Source organism: Engraulis encrasicolus, chromosome 1 (assembly GCF_034702125.1).
Source record: "Engraulis encrasicolus isolate BLACKSEA-1 chromosome 1, IST_EnEncr_1.0, whole genome shotgun sequence".
Taxonomy (NCBI): domain Eukaryota; kingdom Metazoa; phylum Chordata; class Actinopteri; order Clupeiformes; family Engraulidae; genus Engraulis; species Engraulis encrasicolus.
This window is the reverse complement of record NC_085857.1, coordinates 47,841,065-47,865,454: the sequence shown is the minus strand read 5'-3', so window position 1 is coordinate 47,865,454 and position 24,390 is coordinate 47,841,065. Positions and strand designations below refer to the sequence as shown.

The window sequence follows — 24,390 nt, the reverse complement described above, 5'->3', positions numbered from 1 at the left end:
ATTTGAAGTTAACTCGGGAGGGGATGAATCCATTTGTACAATTGCAGGAGAAGCTTCCTGGTGTATTGAGGCAGTCGGAGTGTTCTCCACAGATGGATCCTTCGAATGCACATTCGTCAATATCTGAAAGGACAGTACACGTGTGAACAAAAGAATATAACATATTATAACATAACGCTGTGTTACGTAATATGTTCCATTGTCTAATGTGTAGGCTAGCTAGTATGGTATTTTCAATGTCAAATGTGTAGCATTTGTTTTACATTGCCAGGTCCAGTGCTACTATTGCCTTTGTTGCTAAACCCTGGAGGACAGGTACAGGTATAGCTGCCAGGTGTGTTCATGCAGATGCCATTTGCACCGCTTATACAAGGACTCATAACACACTCATTTGAATATATATAATAGAAGGACAAAATAGTTATGTTTAAACCTTGTGTTAGAGAGCTGCACACAAAAGGACTCAGAAAACACTTCTCGATATGTACACTGAAAGGCAGAGGGCAAGAGATAAGGTATGTAACCGAGAAAAATAATGAGTAGAATTGAACTGAATTGAATTTAATGGAATGGAATTAGAGAGAAAATGTACCATCATTCCCAGCCTATAAGATGCTACTTTTTTCTCATGCTTTGGATGTTGCAGATTATTAAGTTTGTCGAGCACAAAGTGAAAGCCTCTATATGTATCTTTTTTCTTCCAAATTTAAGAGGATGCAGCTTACATTTGAGTGAGAATTATGAGAGATTGAGTGATGAAAGGTATACACACACATGTGCTGTTTCTTCTCAATCTAACTGGTATCCTTACCTGTACAAGGTCCACTGCTGATACTGCCTTTGTTGCTAAATCCTGATGGACAGGTACAGTTATAGCTGCCTGGTGTGTTTGAGCAGGTGCCATTTGCACCACATATATGAGGACTCATAACACACTCATCCACATCTGTTAAAAACAAAAAACCTGCACTTGATAAAGCACCAAGGCAACTTTTTTAATAGTTTAATTACAAAATGTATGCAGGTTAACACATGTTTATGTATTGTAATGTAAGTGTATATTTATTGTATATCTCTTATTAAAGTTTATTTATTAATTTTACCAATGCAGTCCAGGCCGCCACGTCCACTAATGCGATACCCGCTATGGCACTCACACTGATAGGATCCAGGAACGTTTATGCATTGCTGAATGGGGCCACATGGATATGAGCAACACTCATCTATATCTAGAGAGAGAGAGAGAGAGAGAGAGAGAGAGAGCCCATCTTATAGCCTACCATAATGGGGCTAATGTATAGATTATTACGTTTGCCCAGTTTATCTTCGGATTTCATGTTTTGTAAATATCACATATTACAAAATGGGCATGTGCGGCTTCTAAAGAGCTACAGCCTCTATTTTCATCTGGCAAAATTCACGGAGACTAACCTTGGCATTGGATGTCCTCTGCTGTGAAATTCATCTTAGATGAGCTGAATCCTGAGAGACAATTGCAGAAGTAGGAGCCATGCGTGTTGTAGCAATCTGAATGGTTTCCACAGATGGAAGGGACGGATGCACATTCATCTTCATCTAAACAGACATTGATTTAATAATTGGAGAATAATATTAGAACATGCAACTGTCAGCGATCAGTCATGGCAATTTCTCCACAGATGGAAGGAGCAGATGCACATTCATCTTCATTTAAACGTACATTAATACTAGAGGTGTAAATCACAGCCTCCATGGCGATACGATTGAACATCGATATCTTATTATTTGCAGAGACAAAGTCGGCGAAGGCGAAGGTTATGTTTTGACCGCTGTGTATTTTTATTTGTGAATGTGTTAGTTCTGTCTGAGTTATACGAAGTACAAACAGAGTCGATTTTTATGAAATTTAGTGGGATGATTGGTCATGACCCAAGGAACAATCGATTACTTTTTGGGAGTGATTGGGTCAAAGGTCAAAGGTCAAGGTCACGAAAAGGTCAAAAACGTAAATTGAGCTGATTTTTATGAAATTTAGTGGGATGATTGGTCATGACCCAAGGAACAATCGATTACTTTTTGGGAGTGATTGGGTCAAAGGTCAAGGTCACGAAAAGGTCAAAAACGTTTTTCTTTGCCAAGCACTATATGCCAGAACAACGTGTGCATGCTGAATTGAATAAGAGGTCAAGACTGGGCCAAAAATGTAATATTACGATATTCCGGTCCGATTTCAATGAAACTAACACCAAAATTTGGAGAATGTTATGCCCCACACTCTGAAGATGGGCAGAAAAAAATAAGTGGCGTAGGCGAAGGTTTGCACTCTACCGAGTGCCCGTTCTAGTTATTTGATGCGATGCGATTTGATTATTTTCGATACTTAAGAATGCCCCACGATACGATACAATTCGATTCGATTCGACTTTTTTCCAATTACTTTTCCACCTCTATGGAGCAAGGGCATTGGGCAGGGGCCAGTGATTCGATTATTTTCGATACTTAAAGGTACACTGTGCAGGAAATTATCAAAAAAGGTACTGCAAATATGCTGCTCATTGAAACTGGGTAGCCTATTGCCAAATTTGATCTTTTCATGAAAGTGTACTAAGTAATAAATTAATAATTTCTAGTATGGCCCAAGTACTGTCATTTTTGCAGCTAAAAATGGCTATTTCTGGAAATTCAAAATGGCGGACCATGGAGAAGATCCCCCTTTTCATGTATGTAAAGTGGATTTATTCCAGTCATAATGAATACTTAGTATTTGATGGTGGTGGTAAGTATTCATGAAAAAGGTAACATTAGTGAATGGGTAGCATGAATTCTGGAAATAAACAACTAAACATTTTACACAGTGTACCTAAGAATGCCCCTGATACAATGCAATTCAATTCAATCATCAGATTATATTGTGGTGTATCGATACATTTCGATTATTATATACAACCCTAATTAATGCTATATAACAATTGGAAAATGATGTTAGAACATGCAATGATATTTATTGCACTAGGGTGCATTATATTATACGTCATGAATGTCAATTGTCAGCGATCGGTCATGGCCATTTCTACACAGATGGAAGGCACAGATGAACATTCATCATCATTTAAACGGACATTGATGTAACAATTGGAGAATGATGTTACAATGTATGTTAGAGGAAGAAGAAATCCGCACTCACAAACTGCGTCTCATTATTTATTTATATTACCACTATGTCCAAAAAGCAAACGCGTTTCACGCACTGATGAAGGCTTGTTAGCCGAAACGCGTTTGCTTTTTGGACATGGTGGTAATATAAATAAATAATGAGACGCAGTTTGTGAGTGCGGATTTTTCTTCCTTAAGTTGACGCTTTTTATCTTGCACCCAAAGACTTTCGTTTTTCCAAGAAGTTGAGCGCGTCCTCTGCCAATACAATGTATGTTAGAACGATATTAGAACAACAATGTAACTGCTACCCAAATACTTGAGTGTGTATACAGCGTGGTGTTGAAACTAGCCTTGGCATTTGAAGTTAACTCGGGAGGGGATGAATCCATTTGTACAATTGCAGATGAAGCTTCCTGGTGTATTGTGGCAGCCTATTGAGTTTTCTCCACAGATGGATCCAAGAATTGCACATTCGTCAATATCTGAAAGGACAGTGTACGTGTGATCAAAAGAATGAAAATGATGTTAGAATGTACAACAATGAATGGATTATTATGAATAATTATGTAATTATAAAATAACGCTGTGTTACATAATATGTTCCATTGTCTAATGTGTAGGCTACAGTAGCTACATGTAGTGTATGCTAGTTAGTACTGTATATTCAACGTCAAATATGTACAGTAGCTTTTTTTACATTACTCTTTAATATGAGAGAGAGTTTACTATAGCAAATTACCTGTATATGCTTTACTGCAAATTTACTGTATGAAACTTACCTTGGCATTTGGGGTCCCCTGCCGTATAATTCGAGTTGGTTGACTGGAATCCTTTTAGGCATCGGCAGCCATAGCTTCCTGCGGTGTTGTAGCAAGAGGCGTGGTGTCCACAGACGGAAGGCTGAGGATTACATTCATCAATATCTGCAAAGAAATCAGACCGAAGGCTGAGGTTTACATTCATCATCATCTGAAAATAAATCAACGAAGCCTATCACATTTATCCAATGCGACTAAAAGATGCTAACACCACGGCTGCCCCATGATAGCCCGACAGGCCAGACCATTCATTTTGAATTACTTCAAATACACAAATGATTGAATTACGCCTCTCTGAATTACGCCACATGCTTCCCGCCAAGCTATTTCATCTGGCCTGCAGAGCCTTACGAGACAGACCAATACGATGTTGTCAAAGGACAAAGTTTGGTTGCAGGAGTTTGAAACGTGGCTTTTTCTATGCTGTGGAAACTGCGTACTACAAAGACAGGCATAGTAACACCTTCTGTGCGCTTCGACATTGCATCGATACCTTCACTTCTATTGAATCAGAAGTGAAGTTATCAATGCACTGTCAAAGCACGCAGACAGTGTTACCGTGCGAAAACACCGCCGGCGTTGAACGCGTGGAAAGATTCGGAAGTGATTGACTTTGCATGGGAGAGGAGGCGGCAGAAGCGTGAAAAGCAGCAAACGCATTTCTAGAGGTGAGGGCGTCAAAAGCGTCAAAAGCCTAGGGCGTCAAAAGTTGAATCTAAAAATATGTAATGAGCTCGGCGGCAGCAGGTGTCAGCCAATGGAATGTTCAAATTTTTCTAAACACGAGCTTTGGTTGGTCGAGATTCCTGGCCGAACGCCTCAGGTTTATCGTTTGCCGCGTCCAACGCCCCTGACCAAATGCTTTCCAGGCAACAGTCGGCAGAGTTGTGGCTCTTTCAACGCCTGCGGTGTGATCGCGGCATTACTATGCTTGTCCTTATAGTACAAACTTTCCACAGCATAGAAAAAGCCATGTTTCAATTTGCGAAACCGAACTTTGTTTCATGTCACTGGTCATATAAACCTATGTAAATATGAAAAATATGGAAGACTTTGGTCTCATCTAACTACTGCCCTGAAACTTACCGTTGGTCATGATAAGTCTAGCTACAAATGCTAACAGGAGTGACAGCGCGTCTGACTGACTGGGGGCTCGAACAACTTTCGGAGAGGTACGTATCATCTCGTGTCACTTCTGAGAAGACCATATTTAATTCTTAAAGTACGGTGGTCTGTGGGGTCTTGTGGTTTTTGAGTTTAGCCAAACTACTGAATTCATCTACGTACAGAGCGTTAGGCCTACACTACGGAAATGAAATGGTCAAAAGGTTATGTCAGCATACATTGTGTCTTATTACTGATACAATTTGCTTACAACATCTGGCTCACCCCTCCCACCCAAGCACATCAGGGCATTGAGGATTTAGACCATAAATGGATTGAAGTAATTAGTGGTCGGGTAAAACCAGACTAGCCCCATGGAGGCCTCAACACTTGCAGTAACAGTGATTCATTTCAAGTTAGTGTCAGATTTCTTACCTTTGCATTCTCCATTAGTAAGGTTAAATCCCACAAGACATCCTTGTGCTCCACGCACCATCACTATGGTGCCCAGGGACGGCCATGTGAGAGACCACACACACACACACACACACACACACACACACACACACACACACACACACACACACACACACACACACACACACACAGAGAGACAGGGACAAACACACACAGACACACACACACACACACAGAGACACACACACACGAGCATAAATTTAGGTTCTCATTTTTTCACTCGCTCATTAAGACTCACAGACTCATTAAGTCATATACAATTGCAATAAGCTTCCCATAATCTCTCTCTCTCTCTCTCTCTCTCTCTCTCTCTCTCTCTCTCTCTCTCTCTCTCTCTCTCTCTCTCTCTCTCTCTCTCTCTCTCTCCCTCTCACACACACACAACACACACACACACACACACACACACACACACACACACACACACACACACACACACACACACACACACACACACACACACACACACACACACATACACACACACAGACAGCCCAACCTTAATATCTGTGTTGGGCCCTTCCTTTTTGTGGGGCCCTGCCTTCATATTAACCCTAACAATAAAGAAGGCTAAACTGTGCCCAAACCAAAACAATTCCATACCCTAAACCAGTCAGTGAGGAAATGCTTTTACACTTTTACTTTTACCAGTAATAACAAACCTACCCGAGCAAAAGGGGTCAAAACATGTGGGGTCCAGGATTTGGCCCCCGCATGGAGCGAGGGCCCCAGCATGCAGGTGTGCTCCAACAGCAGACACACACACACACACACAATTTAGTCTCTCATACTTTCACTTGCTCATTCATACTCTACGCACAGACTCACTCACTCATTAAGGATTTTCTTACTCTGAAAATTTGTAATGCAGTATACTTGGAAGCTTCTCCACCTTTACACCCATCATCATCTCTCTCTCTCTCTCTCTCTCTCTCTCTCTCTCTCTCTCTCTCTCTCTCTCTCTCTCTCTCTCTCTCTCTCTCTCTCTCGCACGCACGCACGCACGCACACACACACACACACACACACACACACACACACACACACACACACACACACACACACACACACACACACACACACACACACACACACACACACACACACACGTATGGCTGGGCCTGGACTAAGAAATCTTCACAATCAATTTAAAAAAGGCTGAATTACATGAATTACATTCTGTCTCCGTCTCTGTCTCTCTCTCTATATATTTCTCTCTCCATTCCTGTTCTGCCCTGTAGAATGAACTAATGGAAGAATTTAGAAATGGCTAAAGGCGCTGTTGCAATTTCCCACTGAAGTTGGTAATGCAACGCGTGTCAACATGTGTTGTGTGACTCTGTCTCTCTGTCTCTCTCTCTTTCTCAATTCCTGTCCTGCCCTGTAAAAACTAATGGAAGAAGTTAGAAATGGGTAAAGCGTGTTGAAATTTCCCACTGAAGTTGGCAATGCAATGCGTGTTAACATATGTTGTGTGTCTCTGTCTCTGTCTCTGTCTCTCTCTCTCCATTCCTGTCCTGTCCTGTAATCTAATAAAGTCTAAGTCCTGTCCTGTCCTGTCCTGTCCTGTCCTGTAGAAACTAATGTAAGGGCAAAGGGCAAAAACGTGTTGAAACCCACTGATGTTGGCAACGCAATGCGTGTCAACATGTGTTGTGTGACATAAAAAAGAGGAGTGTTGTGTGTGAAATGAGGTACACAGTAAAAAGGCAGACGAGGAGGTATAGACAAGTCACTCAACAAATAAAACAGTATACAGAGGACTGTGGAGTGAAAATCAATCAGATGGCAACCTGGCCTAACCGCCAATGCAAGAGGAACGTGATGTTTTGTGTTTGTCACTACCCATAGGCAACCCAAAGCATTGCAGGCAGACAGACAGACAGACAGAGAGACAGGGCTCTTTCCAATATGCAGACTCCCATCCTCGGCCTGTGCTTGTGGTCTCGCGTTTCGCTGACGCCCCTCCTCCATAGACAAAACAATAAGGCTGTCCCGCTCTCAGCCTAGCCACAACAACTTTCGGGGGACTATATTCTTCATTCCCCATACCGATGGTAAAGGAGAAAATGAGATTAGAATTGTGCTTCCACAAGATATTGAAATACACTTTTGGCATCAGTAACGTGATCACAAGGCTATAAGCAGGCAAGGGAGCAAGGGAGGACTGGAGTCAGGATATTGGAAACATCCCACAGGCAGAGCAGGTTATTGTAAAACCCGGCTCAACCCCCTTTGGGAAAGCCAGGTAAAAAGACGTATCTTGCTATTGAATGAATGGCTAGTTGTCAATGGGGATTCCGGCTGCAGTCCTGGGGTCCGTATCTCGAAAGTGTCTTTGCTAACGACGGTAGCAACGTCCTTCGTAAGAGCGACTCAACTCTCTCTTGACAGCGACGCTCACCACTAAATCCAAGGGAATGGTAAGACGGTCTTAAGACGGTCTTAAGATGGTTAGCAACGACAAGAATCGAGACCCCTGCCTAGGCCAAACCCTGCCCTGTCACTCTCCCACTTAGTTACAGTCCCTGCTACACAATCAAACTTTACAATTCGCTCCACGATGAAGTGGAAAAAGAGATCACAATAATATTTATGAATATTCACATTTATCATGGTTACTTGGGTAGGGTTATGAAATAGCACCTCAGCTGCTATGCAGACAGGTAACAAATGGTGAAATGCACATAAACACATAAAGCTGCAAACTGCCCCTTATCTTGCTTTCTCTTCCTGGACATAGTTACACAGTTGATGGCCAATGATGGAGATTGGTCCAAACTCGATGCTGGATTTTTTTCATCCCAAAAAGGACGTAAGTATTTAAATGAGTCTTGTCTTTATTCTAGATTAACTGACTCAATTGCAATATGAGTGAATGAATGCAATTCACATCTGTTCGTCAATGTTACTGTGAATATGAGCACTTCTACTGTGGAAAAGAAAGACAGAGACAGGCACAGAGAGAAATACTGAGTTTAAGAATGATCAGAATGATACAAACGCCATCAACAAATACCTGTTATCAGACAGAGAAAGAGGGTGTAAAGGATGGTCATCTTCTTAACAGCCATCCTGATCGCCTGTCTCTCTCCAAGTGTGACAGACAAAGTTCCTCTTTGCTGATGAAATGTGAATAGTTACTTCCTGTTAGCCCTGTCCAGAGATTGGATTTCTTATGACTTGTTTCAAATGTCAAAACAGTGAACGGTTCTTCTATTGAACTGTCTTACATATAGCTCACGTGGAGCTCTAACAGCAAGTCAGCACAGGAGGCCGGCTTTTAAATGTCTATTTCCCTGCCCAGAGAAAATAATAGCAGAACGTCTCTATGCGCTATAAGGACTCATTTTTTAAGCACAAGCTGACTTGTTAAGGTGATTACTTAGTTTATTACAATTTTATTGTATTTCCAAACAGGGACATTGAATGGGAAATAATCTCCAAATAGCTGTTCAGCTTGACAATGGGGAAGCCTTTTCTCCTCAACTGGAGATGGGATAGAAAACTGGTTTTTTTTGGTTGTCAGAGTGTAATCTGTGTCATCTGTTCTCCTGCTCATCGTACCTGGCATGCATGCAAGGTTCTCAAATTATTCCACTTCTCGCCATACTTCCTCATATAACTATTGAATATACACAGTGAAACTGATATAGCCTACTCATAGCACAATCATTGGGCCCAGGATATGCTCGCTGCAAGATGCACTTGCACATCATTATTATTATTATTATTATTATTATTATTATTATTATTATTATTATTATTATAGTGTTTCAAGATTCAAGATTCAAGATTCTTTTTAATGGTCCCGAAGGAAATTTGTCTTGGACATACATAGCTGCCACATACACACAACACTAATACACATGACGCCAAAAAACAAAAACAACAATACACACATACACACATGCATGCATACATACATACACACACACACACACACACACACACACACACACACACACACACACACACACACACACACACACACACGCACACGCACACGCACACGCACACGCACACGCACACGCACACGCACACACACACACACACACATACATAAAGTGCCCTCATAGAGATACTCAAGTGCATATCTACTACAGCCTACCACACATACGTATGTATATATATATATATATATCCTTTATATGGACAGTACAGTGAAGGCAGATGGGAAACAGATGGAGAGGGAGATGGGAATTGAAAGAGGCCGGGGGGTTCTGTTACATTCTGTGAGCAGTGTTGACAAAAGTATTTTATGTACATTTTGTGAGCGGTAGCTCCCCTGAGTACAAGGTACAGTACACAGTCATGCTTTGAGTGTGATATTGACACAAACCTTGAGGGTGCCATTACATATCAACAGTAAAAGATGAAAAACTGTACAGTATATGACCTAGCAAACAGATCGGACATTTTTTTGGAGTAGGAAAAAAAATGCTGCAGTCTGAATTATCCACTCTAGTCTATCATAGATTTAAGAGTCTGATACACAGAATCAGCCATGCTCTCCGAGTTACACCACTTATTCCAGTAGACCCGTAGAGTTCTCAAGTTCTGAGCTGAGTTAGGAGTGACGTTGGTGGAACGACTTACTGTAACATTATGCTCAGTAGTAGTCGGCTGACATCTAGTGGCTGGAGAGTGAAGTTGCAGCCCACTGCTGCTGTTACGTAAAAACAGAACACAGTCAACCTGATTGGCAGTACATTACATAGTTGTTCCACCAGTTATTCCAGGGCTCTCATGTTTTGAGCTGAGTTGGGAGTGAGGAGGGCGACCTCAGCATGGCAGTGTGGAGGATTGCCCCTTGCGGTTTTGTCAAAATTGACTGTACCCATGCATGTGCCAAGCGTTCCCACACATAACATCACAAATGACCCCACTTGGTCATATAACTCACTAAAATAGTCATCACTTGAGTGTTAAGTACGTAAATTAGTAATTGGACTGTACCCATGCATCTGTACCTTGTGTCAAGTGTTCTCCCATGCACAAAATTGATTGAAAATACACATGGCAACACATTCATGAACCTAATGCACCCGTGCATGCTTATCCTGCAGCAAGCATATGCCAGGCCTTACCGTAGCACTGAAAATAAGTAAACATTCCCAAATATTCAGCAAATATTCTCAAACTAATAAATACCCCCTCCCCCCATTCCATTTCTCTCGCTTGCTTACCTCATTTCTGTTGTTAGCTACTATGCTTTCGGTCTGGCTGCTTGCAGCAGGATACGTGTGGAAGGCACATTATGTGCATGAACGCATTGCCATGTGTATTTTAACTCAATTTTGTCTGTGGCGGAACACTTGACACAAGGTAAACAGATGCATGGGTGCAGTGCAATAACTTATAATTTACTTACTTAACCCTCAAGTAGCAACACTATTTTAGCGAGTAATATGGGCAAGTGGGCTCATTTATGTGTTATTCATATGTTTAGGATTGCCAAGACATAAATCATTTTTTGGGGGTCATTCAAGTTTATTTACATCTTTGACATGCTCATCCAAATCAGAATTTAAACATTTTCTTTTGTATTTTCTGACTATTGTTTTCTAATCTGCAACATGATAGCATTTTTTCTTTGTTATTTAAATATGTAATTTGTTCAGTTAATTGATCAAAAACATTCAGAACATGGATAATATATTTTGTATTTTCCTTGAACACCCCCTTTTAATAATGAGCATGTCATTTCTGATGTCTGGCCCCAGATGACAAAGCCACGGGTCTGATCTTCATGCTGAAGAACTTAAGTGAGTATTGATAACCTATAAAATGAAGCCAATTCACAACATTTTCAACGTTTTTGATCACACCCCGCTCATAAAACACTGTTGGGAATAGTGGAATAGTGTGGCTGACAATAGAGCCAAAGGAAAACAATTCCAAATTCATTTGAACACTATTTGTAACTTTAATAATAAAGACTCTCCTCTTTCGTGAGTATCTACTACTAATGGTTGAGCTGACCTACCCCCAGGCCAGAACCTTGACATGGTGTGTGTGTGTGTGTGTGTGTGTGTGTGTGTGTGTGTGTGTGTGTGTGTGTGTGTGTGTGTGTGTGTGTGTGTGTGTGTGTGTGTGTGTGTGTGTGTGTGTGTGTGTGTGAGAGAGAGAGAGAGAGAGAGAGAGAGAGAGAGAGAGAGAGAGAGAGAGAGGAGAGAGAGGAGAGAGAGAGAGAGAGAGAGAGAGAGAGAGAGAGAGAGAGAGAGAGAGAGAGAGAGAGAGAGAGAATGCACCCCCTTTTAATGATGAGCATGTCATTTCTAATGCATGGCCCCAGATGATTTATCTAATCTAATGTAATTTAATCTAATCTAATCATGATGAAGAACTTCAGTGAAACTTCATTGGAAACCTTTAAAGTTATACCAATTCACAACATTTTCAAAGTGCTTTGTCGCACCCCACCCATGAATCCTGTAGGTAATAGTGGTATAGTGACACTGAAATTAGAGCCAAAATGGAAACAATTCCAAAAATAATTAGAACAATATTTGTAACTTTAATAATGTCTTTAAATCACAACAGACTCACTGCTTGTCCAGTGTTGATTACATCATGTGTAGCATCATGTCATTGTCTTAATTTCTTACATTGATTTGAAGCCTTATTATGTTTAACCATAACCAAACACACCAAACCCTAACCCTGATAGAAGCCTTTAGCAAATGCCAGAGGCCAGGGTGAAAGCGAGAGAGAGAGAGAGAGAGAGAGAGAGAGAGAGAGAGAGAGAGAGAGAGAGAGAGAGAGAGAGAGAGAGATTTAAAAATGCCTTTATTTTAACACAATACAGCCATTGCAAACCAAGCCCAACCCCACTATATATTCATACTAAACTCACCATTCTCCCCAACCTCGCACAAAAAAACCCACACACACCAAATGTTTGAAAAAGTCTCCACATCATTGACCAAATGATAATACATGGACTCAACCTTCATGCGACTTTTGACCAGCCCAAAAAAGCTCCCCAAGGGGTCTACAGAGACCAGGTTCAACATTTTATTCTTGCGACGTGTCAGCCAAATGGAGAAGGGGGGGCTTTAGTAATCATCATGCCATTTCTGATGTAAGGCTAACTAAGCCACTGGCCTGATCTTCATGCTGAAGAACCTCATTGAGTAGCGGGAAATTTTAAAGGTACGCCAAGTCACCGCAATGGCATAGTACTTCGTGCCACTCCAGGCATAAACCCCATTGGGATTGGAATAATGTACACATCTGTTGTACCAATGAGCACCTAGATGTTGCCTAGCACAATTATCATACCAATGGTCATGGTCACGGTCATAGGTGGTAAACTTCATCCCATTGTGCCCAGAAAGTGAGTCACCTAAAGGGGAAAAAAGATTTGAAAAACATAAATGTAAAACATGACAAAATTATCAATCTTTTATCAAAATCGCTCAATTGTATTAGGCCTACTTATACTGTATTTGACTGTTTTATGATGTCCGCTTTCACATTTAGTTTCTCATTGTACTATTGCCATACTGTAATACAGATGACTAATAGAAAAGGCATCACATTACATTCCACTTAGCGCCGATGCTTTGATCTGAAGTGACATACTGTGGTTTATTACAGGATATTTAGTCATAGCAATACATTACGCCTTGGTCATTGCCATTCTAGTAACAGCAAATTCATAACAGGGGCCTGACTCACCGGCGCTCCCATTGTTGAACCCGCCAACAGTCAGCCTGTATCCATCCTCCGGTGGGCCGACAGAGAAGCTGGAGTATTGAGCAGCAGCTCTGTTGCCATGAGAGTCCTCCATGTCCACTCGCAGCTCATAGTTTTTCTTGCTGGTGAGTATGTGGAGGTTCTCCAAGCCTGCAGCCAAAAAGAAGAAAGGGAAAAACAGAATAGTTAAAGAATATGTGAGAGAGCTAGAGTTGACTATCCCTAAAACACTGCAAAAAAGATAAACATAAAGTTTTCATATTTTCTTAAAAATCTGACTGTAAGACAGCATAAAAAACTGGACTTTGATTATTGTTATCTATTTCCTTTTTGTCCCACTCATAAATGGTGAAAATGTTACAATAGGGTTGTTTGTCAATTTTCTCTACTGTTTGAATATAAACACTGCACAGCAAATTTGTCAGAGTTAGATTCCCGGTGTTCAGCCAAAATCTGAACATCAAGAGTTGCAGCAACACTACACAGTGATATTTGACTCCTCGGAGATGTTGAGCTAAGAGAGCTAGAGAGTTGATGTTTAACTCCCTAGAGAGTTATGAAAACCACACCTCCCCAAATCTCAAATGATTTGGCAACATGAGCAGCCATTTTTTTGAGTCCCCTATAAGTGATCCAAACTCAATCCTCTATAAGTGAACCAAATTGTGAACCAACAGTTCTGCTCTGTTTTTCTTCTCATTGTGACATTGTGTGTATACTACACTGTACGAAATTTCCCCTGCAAAATAACGACAGTTACTGGCAATTATATTTACCTGTAATTCTAGTGTTATTTCACACCAAACATCAAATACAGCTAAGTGCTGTTTAATGTATCACAGTATATAACATTTTTTCAGCAGCAATCGAACTGTTAAAATAACAGTACTTTACAGAACGTTCACAGTATTAGTATTGTTAAACTAAAAGTGCTCTACAATATTCATACAGTAGTACAGGTAAAATAACAGTACATTTCAGTTAAAAAGTTGAAGATTGTACTGTGAGATGACAGGCAATTACTGGGTCATAGATGCTTCCACAACGGCCAATGCTGATATTGTGCAGTACTTACTGTTGCTCAATACGTGACTCAAAGTAATATTGTCACAGTAGTTGTCTGTTTTTCAGAGAAACAGTAGAATGCTGTTGCAGAATTGCCCTAAATTAACAGCTATTTTATACAGTGTACAAAAAGTAGGTGCTCTTTCTGGTCGTGTTAGGCTTTTTGAGTCCTCTTTTCACCCCCGGTCCAATAGCTCTCTTGTGATTGCACTTGTTCCAGGTTTAACTTGTGAAACCACTGATAGGCTGGTTGTAACAGGCAGAGTTTGATGTCAACATGCTATTTGATTAGTAGCCATCAATGAGCATTAACTTAGAGTACGACCTTCTGCATGTGTTCTAGAGCATCCTACGCAAAATTCTCCACAGCAATCATTTTTTTCTCTTATTGGACTTTGTCATCATACTTTTCGATTGAGAGGCAAATTGACATAGCAAACCTTGTCCCTTTTTTTACATCCTTCTTACCCAACAGAATTAAATATTAATTAATAAACTCCACAGAAAACAGTCTGCTTGGCTCCAGGTGCCTCCACGTTGTAGATTTCCAATTGTATTCAGCAGTGAATTTGCAGTGTTTGCAGTAATTCACTGTAACTTGTATATTTTCCGGTAACAGCCTATGAATAGTTTAGCCTCATTTAATGTGTAAAATATACATATAGGCTAGCATAATTTGAAAAAGTCTCCATGGGACAGTAATAGCTTGATTCAGTCTCTTAGAAGTAGCCCAGTCTATTTGAAACTGACATTCTACCCCATCCAAATCAATCTGTCAATCAATTCCTGACCTCCCCTGAGTGCTAAGGGCTGTCATGCAATGATTTAATTACTGCCTGCACCTGCCAAATCCCTCATCACTCAGGTCACATGGTTCATTTGAACATGTATTTAAATCGGGACTGTTGCATTGTACTGCTCACTGGTTGCTAGCTAGCTGGGTGGCTGGCTGTAAGGCTGGCCTGCATGGCTTGCCCTGGCTTGGCTGGCCCAGCTGGCCCAGCTAGCTGGTCACGTAACGGTGGCTATATGTAGGGCCCCATCATTTACGCAATACAGAAATCACGGACGGAATCACGGAATGTGGACATTAAAATGGAATTTGGTTATAAACGCGGAAATGCGCGGAATTTGCACGTTTCTTATGATAATATTAAAAATCCATTATTTGCGTCATCATTTATCAGTCCAAAGACATGTCAACCACAAAATGTGGTCACAATATTATATGTGGCCCACGCGAGGTGATGCGCAAAAGTTCTATGCGACATAGATCCATGATCCATGTCAGCGCATGGCGCATGAACGCATCTGTCTCCACCGCTTCATTTCCGATTGTCTCCCGTCATAACACTGGCCCGTCAGTGCAGTGAAGAAATCTTAAAAACTCAACATGTCAAAAGTAGGCAAAGTTTGCCTAGTAAACAGGTCAGGAATAATCGTGTTTGTTCTGTCCGTTTGTTCTGTCCGTCTGTTGGACACATGCGATGCGAAAGGACGGACGGCTGGCTCTCCACTAAGATTTAATAAACAATGAAATCATCCCATGCGAGTCATGAATTTGGAGTGTGTTACAACGAATGTGACCGTTGAAAAATAAAAACTAATCAGGCAATGCTTCGATCATGTGTTGTTAATTTTGTTGGCCATGAAGCATAGTGACCAAAACTTTGAAAACGGTCAAGTAATCCTCAGATGAAAAAGGTCCGTCTTGGAAAACATGTGTTCGTGTGAAATGGTAGACGGTAGCTTTGCAAGGCAATGCCTGCATTTAACTTGACCCAAAATTACTGTAATGTAGCTGCACGTTGCAATAATTATTCGAGAGAAACTGATGCAGCCCCACACAGCAAATCGGCCGGTGTTAAATCAACTCCCATGGAGTTAAATTTAACACTTTTCCTGAGTTTATATAATGCTCACCGGTTCCGAGTTAAATCAACACTATGTATAGTGTAAATAGTTTAACTCTATTTCAGTGTTACTTCTTTAACACCCACAGTGTTACATTTTAACTCTATTCTAGTGTATTTTTCACACCAATTTTTCACTTTATGTGTTAACATCTTAACACCCACAGTGTTCTATTTTTAACACATTTGAGTGTTGAATTCCTCACCAATTAGTGTTAAAGCTTTTCACTTTAAGTGAAACATCTGAACACCCACAGTGTTCTATTTTTAACACATTTGAGTGTTGAATTAGCTTAGCTCAACTCACTATAGGGGTTACCATGTAACACTAATTGGTGTTATGTTATACAATAAATACTGCTTTTTCTAAAATGTTCAGATTCTGTACTGCGTTGAGTGCACATTTACATACAGTACATGAAATATACAATCTAAATTAAATTAATTTTTCCACAAGTGATTTGTCTATTTCAAACATTCTCGAAAATACAACCAACCTCACATTAATATATTAAGATTCTTACCTTACACACCACAGTAAGTTACTGTCACCCTACCCACACTACCATGATCCCGCCCCTCCATTCATCACCACAAAAGAGGTAGCTACCATGTTATTGTGGCACCTCCCATTCCCCACCATGACTGAGACAACTGTGGCATGGAACCAGGCCATCACACTGCTCTATCGAATTGATAGACCGCACTATCCATAACCACAGAGAAACGCAAGTATCTGCAATATGTGCAATATTATTACCATTTGATAGTTGTAGTCTCCTGGATGATGGTACATTAACCAGTGTGCATAGAATACTCTGGTTGAGCATAATTAGACAAACCTGAAATTTCTTGATCAAGTAAGCAACCCTCCAAAAAGGATACCCGCTACCATAATACTCACTACCAACTAAATAGCTAGCCAGCCAACAAACCAGTCCACCGGCCAACCAAAAGAGTCAGTTGTCAGCTAGCCAGCCAAAGAGCCGGCTAACCAACTAACACTCAGTTAGTCAGCCAACTAACCAACAAACAAGTCAGCTGTATGGCTAGCCAGCTAACAAACCAGCCATCCAGTCAACCAAAAGAGTCAGTTAGCCAGCCAACCAGCTGGCCAACAAACAGTCAGTTGGTCGGTCAGTTAGCTCACTAACCAACAAGCCGGACAGAGAGCCAGCGAACCAGTCATTTAGGCAATTAACTCAAGCATTGTGACAGTCTGAGTTTATATAGAGGTGAAAGTTAACCATGTGACCAGAGTAATCAGGCATGTGGCAGCTGCAGGTAGTAATTCAATGAACTTGTAACAGTCCTATGTACTCAAGTGAGGTCAGGTACTAATTGACAGATTGATTGGGCACTACCATTGTTCCTGGTTGATGGTAGGCAATGTCAATCATGTCATGCAGCATTTGACTTTCAATTGTGCAATGGCACTTCACAAGATAGCCTAATTTTGTTTACTAGGTGGCAATATTCTGATTTAAAATTGGATGCTGGAGTTTTGGCGTGCACATCCAAGCCAAAGGCATTAGCAGGTGCCAACTTAAGAAAGTGTTTATGTAGCACATTGGTTGCAACTTAATTTATTGGAAGCAGAACCAGCAACATTTCCAATCATAGACCTTCTTCTAATTAGGCCTGGCAATTAGTAATTACAATAAATCATGGCCAGGAGCAACCCAAAGTGACATACAGATATGCAACATTGGTTACTGTCCCTAGGGTAATGCCGGGTTAGGAGAGATTAGAACCTGCAACTCTCTGATTTTAAGTCCACCTCCCTAACCATTAGGCCAAGGCAGCCACATAATGCACCCAATCATGGCCTAGAGCCACGAAGCACCTGTTATAACAGCACAGTAGTTAACTGTGATATGACAAAAAGTCTCTCTGGATTTCACAGTAACAAATTATGGCAGAATGTCACAGTATGTTACTGTGAAATGAATGCAATTAGTAGCCAGTAACTCCCTGTGAGTTCACAGTAAGATATTGTTACACACTTGAAGTGGGCGAAAGTTCAATGGGGAGGCATGTCAGTTGGGTTGAAGGTTGACGCCTTTACAGTAGTTAACTGTGATACGACGAATTCACAGTATGTTACTGTGAAATGAATGCAATTAGTAGCCAGTAACTCCCTGTGAGTTCACAGTAAGATATTGTTACACACTTGAAGTGGGCGAAAGTTCAATGGGAAGGCATGTCAGTTGGGTTGAGGGCTGACGCCTTTACTCAAAGTGATACACAAATATACAATGTTGGTTGCTGTCCCTAGGGCAATGTAGGGTTTGGAGGGATTTGAACTTGCAACTCACTGAATTTAAGTCCACCTTCCTAACCATTAGGCCAAGGCTGCCACATCACACAACATGGGCCTTCAGAGACTTCATGGACATTTACAGCAAACTATTTAGTCATCAACTTCTTGTTTGCTACATGTCTTCCCATGCTTGGTCATCTCCTTTTTTTCACTTCCTCATGTCAATATGTACAACCTGAGGGGGAGGGGCTTAGGACATATGGGCTTCAGATCGTGTCCCATCATGCAATGCACTTATGGAGAGCCATTTATATGGATGGAATATCTTAAGTGTGCTTCAAAATATTACTCCTTGTTATATTCTGTGTTTATTGTAGGGGTTGTACTATTTAAAGTGGTACACAAGAAAAATGACCATATTCCCACCGTCATGAAGATGGTCATGTATATCTCCCAATATATAAAAGCTCATTCTCCTGTCATTTGACAGGAACACGTAGTCAACTGATGATGGGTGTAAACATGTATATCACAAGACATTAAGAATGAAATAATTTGCTGAAAATGTCAATGAAAGGTGTGATTGTAATGAAGAGCCCAACCTGTCTATGACTGAAGTTGTGCCCCAATGCACTAATAATTCAATAGATTCTCCGCCCACACAGTAGTTTACTGTGATGTTTCCTACTTTATCACTTTGGCATGCTGGTTATCCTTGAAGAGCACAGTACAATACTGTGATGTGCAAGTTAGGTGAGAAATGGCAAGTGATACAATGATTTCAAACTAATTTGCTGTGTGCCGTGTGACCATCACAGTAGCATAGTGTACCAGAACATCAGAGTAATTAACTGTGAGATTTCACAGTAAATTACTCTGAAATCCTTGTAAGTTTTTACTGTGCAGATGAAAGAACCGGATGTGGAATGTCACTCTCAATCAGTGTTAGGCAGTTAACTCTTTGAAACAACACAGTGCGCAGAGCTTTTTAAGCACTCCCAGTGTTAAAGTAACACCACAATCAACACCCAGTGACTCCCATTCACACCAGAATAATTAACACCAGTAAAGTCAACTCAAAATAACACTTCCAGTTTTGCTGTGCAGGCCAGCCCGACTTCAGCACAGCAGAGGTGAAATCCCCTCTCGTTGGGTGTATATAATGCGCATGCACATTTCAACTACCGTATTAACTGGAATGTTTTTATTACAATAAAATGAGTAGGTAGGCCTAATAAAAATAAGATTTTTTTTTGGGGGGGGGGGGGGGGTTGGAGAGAGGGGAAAATAAGCTCAAAAATGTAAAAAATTATTTTGAGTAACAAATTACGTTGATGTTTATTTGACTTCAATGTAACGTTGTATTATTGGACTCCCCTGAGTATAATCAGTCCAATCAGTAGTCTGATTGTAACGCTATAATTGGACTCACCTGAGTATAAATCAGTCCAATCAGTTGTCTGATTGTAACTCTATACAGTGTGTAATGGCAATTTAACACTATTTGTTGTTACCAGGGAGTTAATAACAAACTCTGCTTGGAGTTATTGCAACTCTCTGAGTATTAATAACTAACTCTGCTTGGAGTTACTGCAACTCTCTGAGGATTAACACTTTTGAGAGTGTTCTACTAACACTCCACATATTGGGACAATATAAACACTTTCATAGTGTTAAGATTAACACTCTCAGAGTTGAAACTAACTCTCTGGAATTTGCTGTGTGGGATGTGAAGAAATAATATTTGCCATTTGTGATTCTGGAATTTTGACACCACATTTTAAACTATTTACACTCCAGATTCGAAAGATGAAAGAATGAAAATGAGTTGTCCATTCAAACATATCCAGCCAGTACTCCCTAGACGCATTTCACACACACACACACACACACACACACACACACACACACACACACACACACACACACACACACACACACACACACACACACACACACACACACACACACACAACCCAGCTGATACTCCCCAAACGGATTTCACACGCACACACACACACACACACACACACACACACACACACACACACACACACACACACACACACACACACACACACACACACACACACACACATTACCCAGCCAGTACTCCCCAGATGGATTCCCGAAGCCTTCCTTGTACTCCTGCCAGGGCCTGTAGAAGTTCACTGTACCATCCTGTCTTCTTTGAAACACCTGCGCACACACACACACACACCGACACACACACACACACACACACACACACACACACACACACACACACACACACACACACACACACACACACACACAGATCAACACAAAAACAACAAAAAACTAGATTGCATTCTCACAGAAAATGCTGGAAGCGGGCTTGCCTTTTTTCGGCAGAGATGAAGCAAAGTACTATTGAGAAAACAAAGCTAAAAGAACTGTTGGAAAAAATCCATCCACCCAGTCAGAAGTTATGAGCCAAACAATTCAGCCATCTTGGATTCAGCCATCGTGAAAGTGTTGTAGCTCTGCGCTTTAGGCATGTACTAAATGACATACATCATATTTTAAGTTGGCTAAGGAACACTGCATATGATATAGTTTTGAAAATCAACATGGGTCAGAGTGGGATTTGAACTCACAACCTCCATATCTGTGATCCAGGACCTTTGCCATCGATACTAAATGACATACATGGTATTTTAAGTTGGCTAAGGAACACTTTAGGCCAGTCACGGGTGAGCGGTTAGGGCGTCAGACTTGCATCCCAGAGGTTGCCGGTTCGACTCCCGACCCGCCAGGTTGGTGGGGGGAGTAATCAACCAGTGCTCTCCCCCATCCTCCTCCATGACTGAGGTACCCTGAGCATGGTACCGTCCCACCGCACTGCTCCCCATGGGGCTCCCCATGGGGCGCCGCTGAGGGCTGCCCCCTTGCACGGGTGAGGCATAAATGCAATTTCGTTGTGTGCAGTGTTCACTTGTGTGCTGTGGAGTGCTGTGTCACAATGACAATGGGAGTTGGAGTTTCCCAATGGGCTTTTACTTTCACTTCACTTTCACTTTATATGATATAATTTTGAAAATCAACATGGGTCCGAGTGGGATTCGAACTCCCAACCTCCATATCTCTAATCCAGCACATTTGCCATTGATACTAAATGACATACATGGTATTTTAAGTTGGCTAAGGAACACTGTATATGATATAATTTTGAAAATCAACATGGGTTCAAGTGGGATTTGAACTCCCAACCTCCATATCTCTAATCCAGGACCATTACTATTGAGCCAAGCAGCTGCCTGCCAAAATCATTCCAGATAGACAATATCAGATTGCATTGAAGAGCTGAACAATAGACTTCTAGAATTGTTGTGCAGCTGCTTGTTAAGAATAGAATGTTAAGAGAAACTGACAGTTGAGATGGAACCCTTTATTGGCAGCACCTGTTGTGATTGTCTGTATAGCAGTTAGTATGGTGCTCTAAGGCAGACTGCAGAATCAATAACAGTTTCTAGGTCTTAAAGGGACACTGTGCAGGAAATGGTCAAAACAAGTACTGCAACTATGCTGCTCATTGAAACTAGGCTCCCTATTGCCAAATTTGATCTTCACATGAAAGTTTACTAAGTAGTAAACAAATGTTTTCTAGTATCGTCCAATTACAGTCATTTTTGCAGCTAAAAATGGCTATTTTAGGAAATTCAAAATGGCGGACCATGGAGAAGATCCCCCTTTTCATGTATGAAAAGTGCAATTTTTCCAGTCATAATGAATACTTAGAATTTGATGGTGGTGGTAAGTGTTCATGAAGAAGGTAACATTAGAGAGTGGGCAGCATGAATTCTGGAAATGACCAACTAAAAATCTCACACAGTGTCCCTTTAAGCTTATCGTTGTAAAAAAAACTAAAAAGAATTGGCATATGTCCTTTCAACAGATTGAAGTCATGAATGTGATCTATCTAACAGTCTTTGAATGAAGTTTATAGGTTAAACGGTTCAGTCACAAATGGACCTCTTGTGGAACATGCGCTGACCTCTTGAAAAAGGCACTTCAAGACTCAATGGGAAAAGCAATGGGGCCAGCCCTGTCATTTTTACACACCTGCCATTTAAAAAGTAATGGGAGTTGGGAGATGAAACTTTGACAATTTGGAGACATCCCATAGAGCTTGCTAACAACGCGTCAACTAAACTTGTAGGTGAAAGTGTTGATGTTTTATGACCGAAAAGCATCCTACACTCTGATCTGTAGAGTGGCGGAACCTTGGTTCATGAGGGTTCTACCATTGTTTTCAATGGGGACCCAAACTGGCACAAAATTGGCAAAAACGGAAAAACGACAAGAGACACGGACACGCTATAGCAAAACAAATGATCTCAAAGCCAAGCCGGTCGTTTTAGTGTTTGAACGGTGTCTCTATCTCGAAAGGCCTAGGAGGAGATCCATTTTATATTTTTACTGCACTGCACAAGAAAGCAACAAAGCAAGCAAGCATAAACGGAATTAAAGATTACTAGAATCGGGCCTTGCTCTGCAAGCCCGCTTAACAATCATTCTGTCGGCTTCTAATTTCAATCCTGTAAGTGTTGGAAAAAGAACTCACTGTCCATCCTTCTCCATCTTCCTTGTGGTTTTGGCAGCCCATGTCACAGTAAACATTGACAGGGAAACCGATGCCATTGGGGAAGATGGTGTAGACTTGGCTGAGCTTCTCTCCATGTGAGTGGATTTCGTCACAGTCAAAAGGAAAACGGACGTCACACAGCACTAGCAGAGGCAGCAAGAGCGCTCCTACAAACCTTAGCTGCTCACAAACAAAGGCATTATAATATTGAACATCCACATCACATCTTTATGCTTGAATTTCGTGTTCATTTATAATCTTACCATGATTCTGTAGAATCCAGTCTATGACGCCAGAAATACTAGATTATCGATAGTCTGGAAACATTACAGAGAAAGTGTTGTCATGTACAAATACATCGCTGGTACTCGCACGGGGGCGCGCGCGCGCAAACACACACACACACACACACACACACACACACACACACACACACACACACACACACACAAAGAGGCCTCACAATCTATGTTAAGTATGATTTGAATGTTTCAAGTTAGTGTAGTGTTCACTGTTTGTTGCTGCTGTTGATGAGCCATTACCATGACATATCACTTACAGTTTTCAATGTAATTTGTTATTTTGATGCTCATTTGTTTTTGTTTTTTTTTTGTTTATTTGTTTTGTTAATTTGGTCAATTTTTTTTTACATACTGTATTGCCACGGCAGTAAAGTGCATTCCACAGATTCAATCACTGCGAAAATATTTACGCAATTTTACGCCTGGGACTTATATTACACAAGTGCACAATTGACATCAAATTTAATTTGTGTGCAAAACTGACATAAAATATGCATTCCAAATGAAACATGTATGGCAAAAGGAATAATGTACTCTGGTGAAACTCTTGACTGTTGCTGAAAAATGTTCAACCTTTATAGCTTTATGTGTATCCATTCACTGTGTATCGTGACGCTATACAGTAAAAATACCAGTGCACTCTTACATTTCAGATTTGGTCACACTCAAAAATAATGTTAATTTTAGTCAGTGGTAAATAAAAAAATCTACTCTGTATTTTGTGAATATGATCAATGGAATATGAACACATTTTTGTCTATTTAGGCAGTGTTCAGTGCGCCTTACAACTGAAATTGCGTGGGAAATCTGTAAAAATGTATAATCCACTAGAAATTCACTGTTCACAGTATTGAAAATACTCTATTTGGAGTTACATCATTTTACTGTTGAATATTTATACCCCATTTTTTACAGTGTAGAAGCAAAACTTACCACACGTCTTGTACTGAAACTCCTCTTTGTCTTTCTCTCAGGTGCTGGTGTATACTCTTTGTTGTCA

General features: G+C 40.8%; 2 protein-coding genes and 1 long non-coding RNA gene across 3 annotated transcripts; all 3 read right to left on the bottom strand.

The window, feature by feature from the left end:
* Positions 1-1,569, bottom strand: LOC134437975 (uncharacterized). The gene is made up of 4 exons (XR_010032523.1): positions 1,432-1,569; positions 1,104-1,229; positions 812-946; positions 1-123 (listed from the first exon to the last, which is right to left on the bottom strand). It is a non-coding gene; the product is annotated as an uncharacterized LOC134437975 (long non-coding RNA).
* A 1,911-nt stretch (positions 1,570-3,480) lies between these two features.
* On the bottom strand, positions 3,481-8,616 carry LOC134457764 (adhesion G protein-coupled receptor E1-like). The gene is made up of 4 exons (XM_063209739.1): positions 8,554-8,616; positions 5,493-5,555; positions 3,915-4,058; positions 3,481-3,617 (listed from the first exon to the last, which is right to left on the bottom strand). Exons 1-4 carry the CDS (start codon positions 8,606-8,608, stop codon positions 3,481-3,483), a joined length of 399 nt encoding a protein of 132 aa, XP_063065809.1. The 5' UTR covers positions 8,609-8,616.
* A 3,963-nt stretch (positions 8,617-12,579) lies between these two features.
* Positions 12,580-24,390, bottom strand: LOC134437883 (microfibril-associated glycoprotein 4-like). The gene is made up of 6 exons (XM_063187483.1): positions 24,324-24,390; positions 23,352-23,405; positions 23,068-23,268; positions 20,582-20,678; positions 13,221-13,388; positions 12,580-12,885 (listed from the first exon to the last, which is right to left on the bottom strand). The coding sequence occupies exons 2-6, from the start codon at positions 23,352-23,354 to the stop codon at positions 12,632-12,634; spliced, it is 723 nt and encodes a 240-aa protein (XP_063043553.1). The 5' UTR covers positions 23,355-23,405; positions 24,324-24,390; the 3' UTR covers positions 12,580-12,631.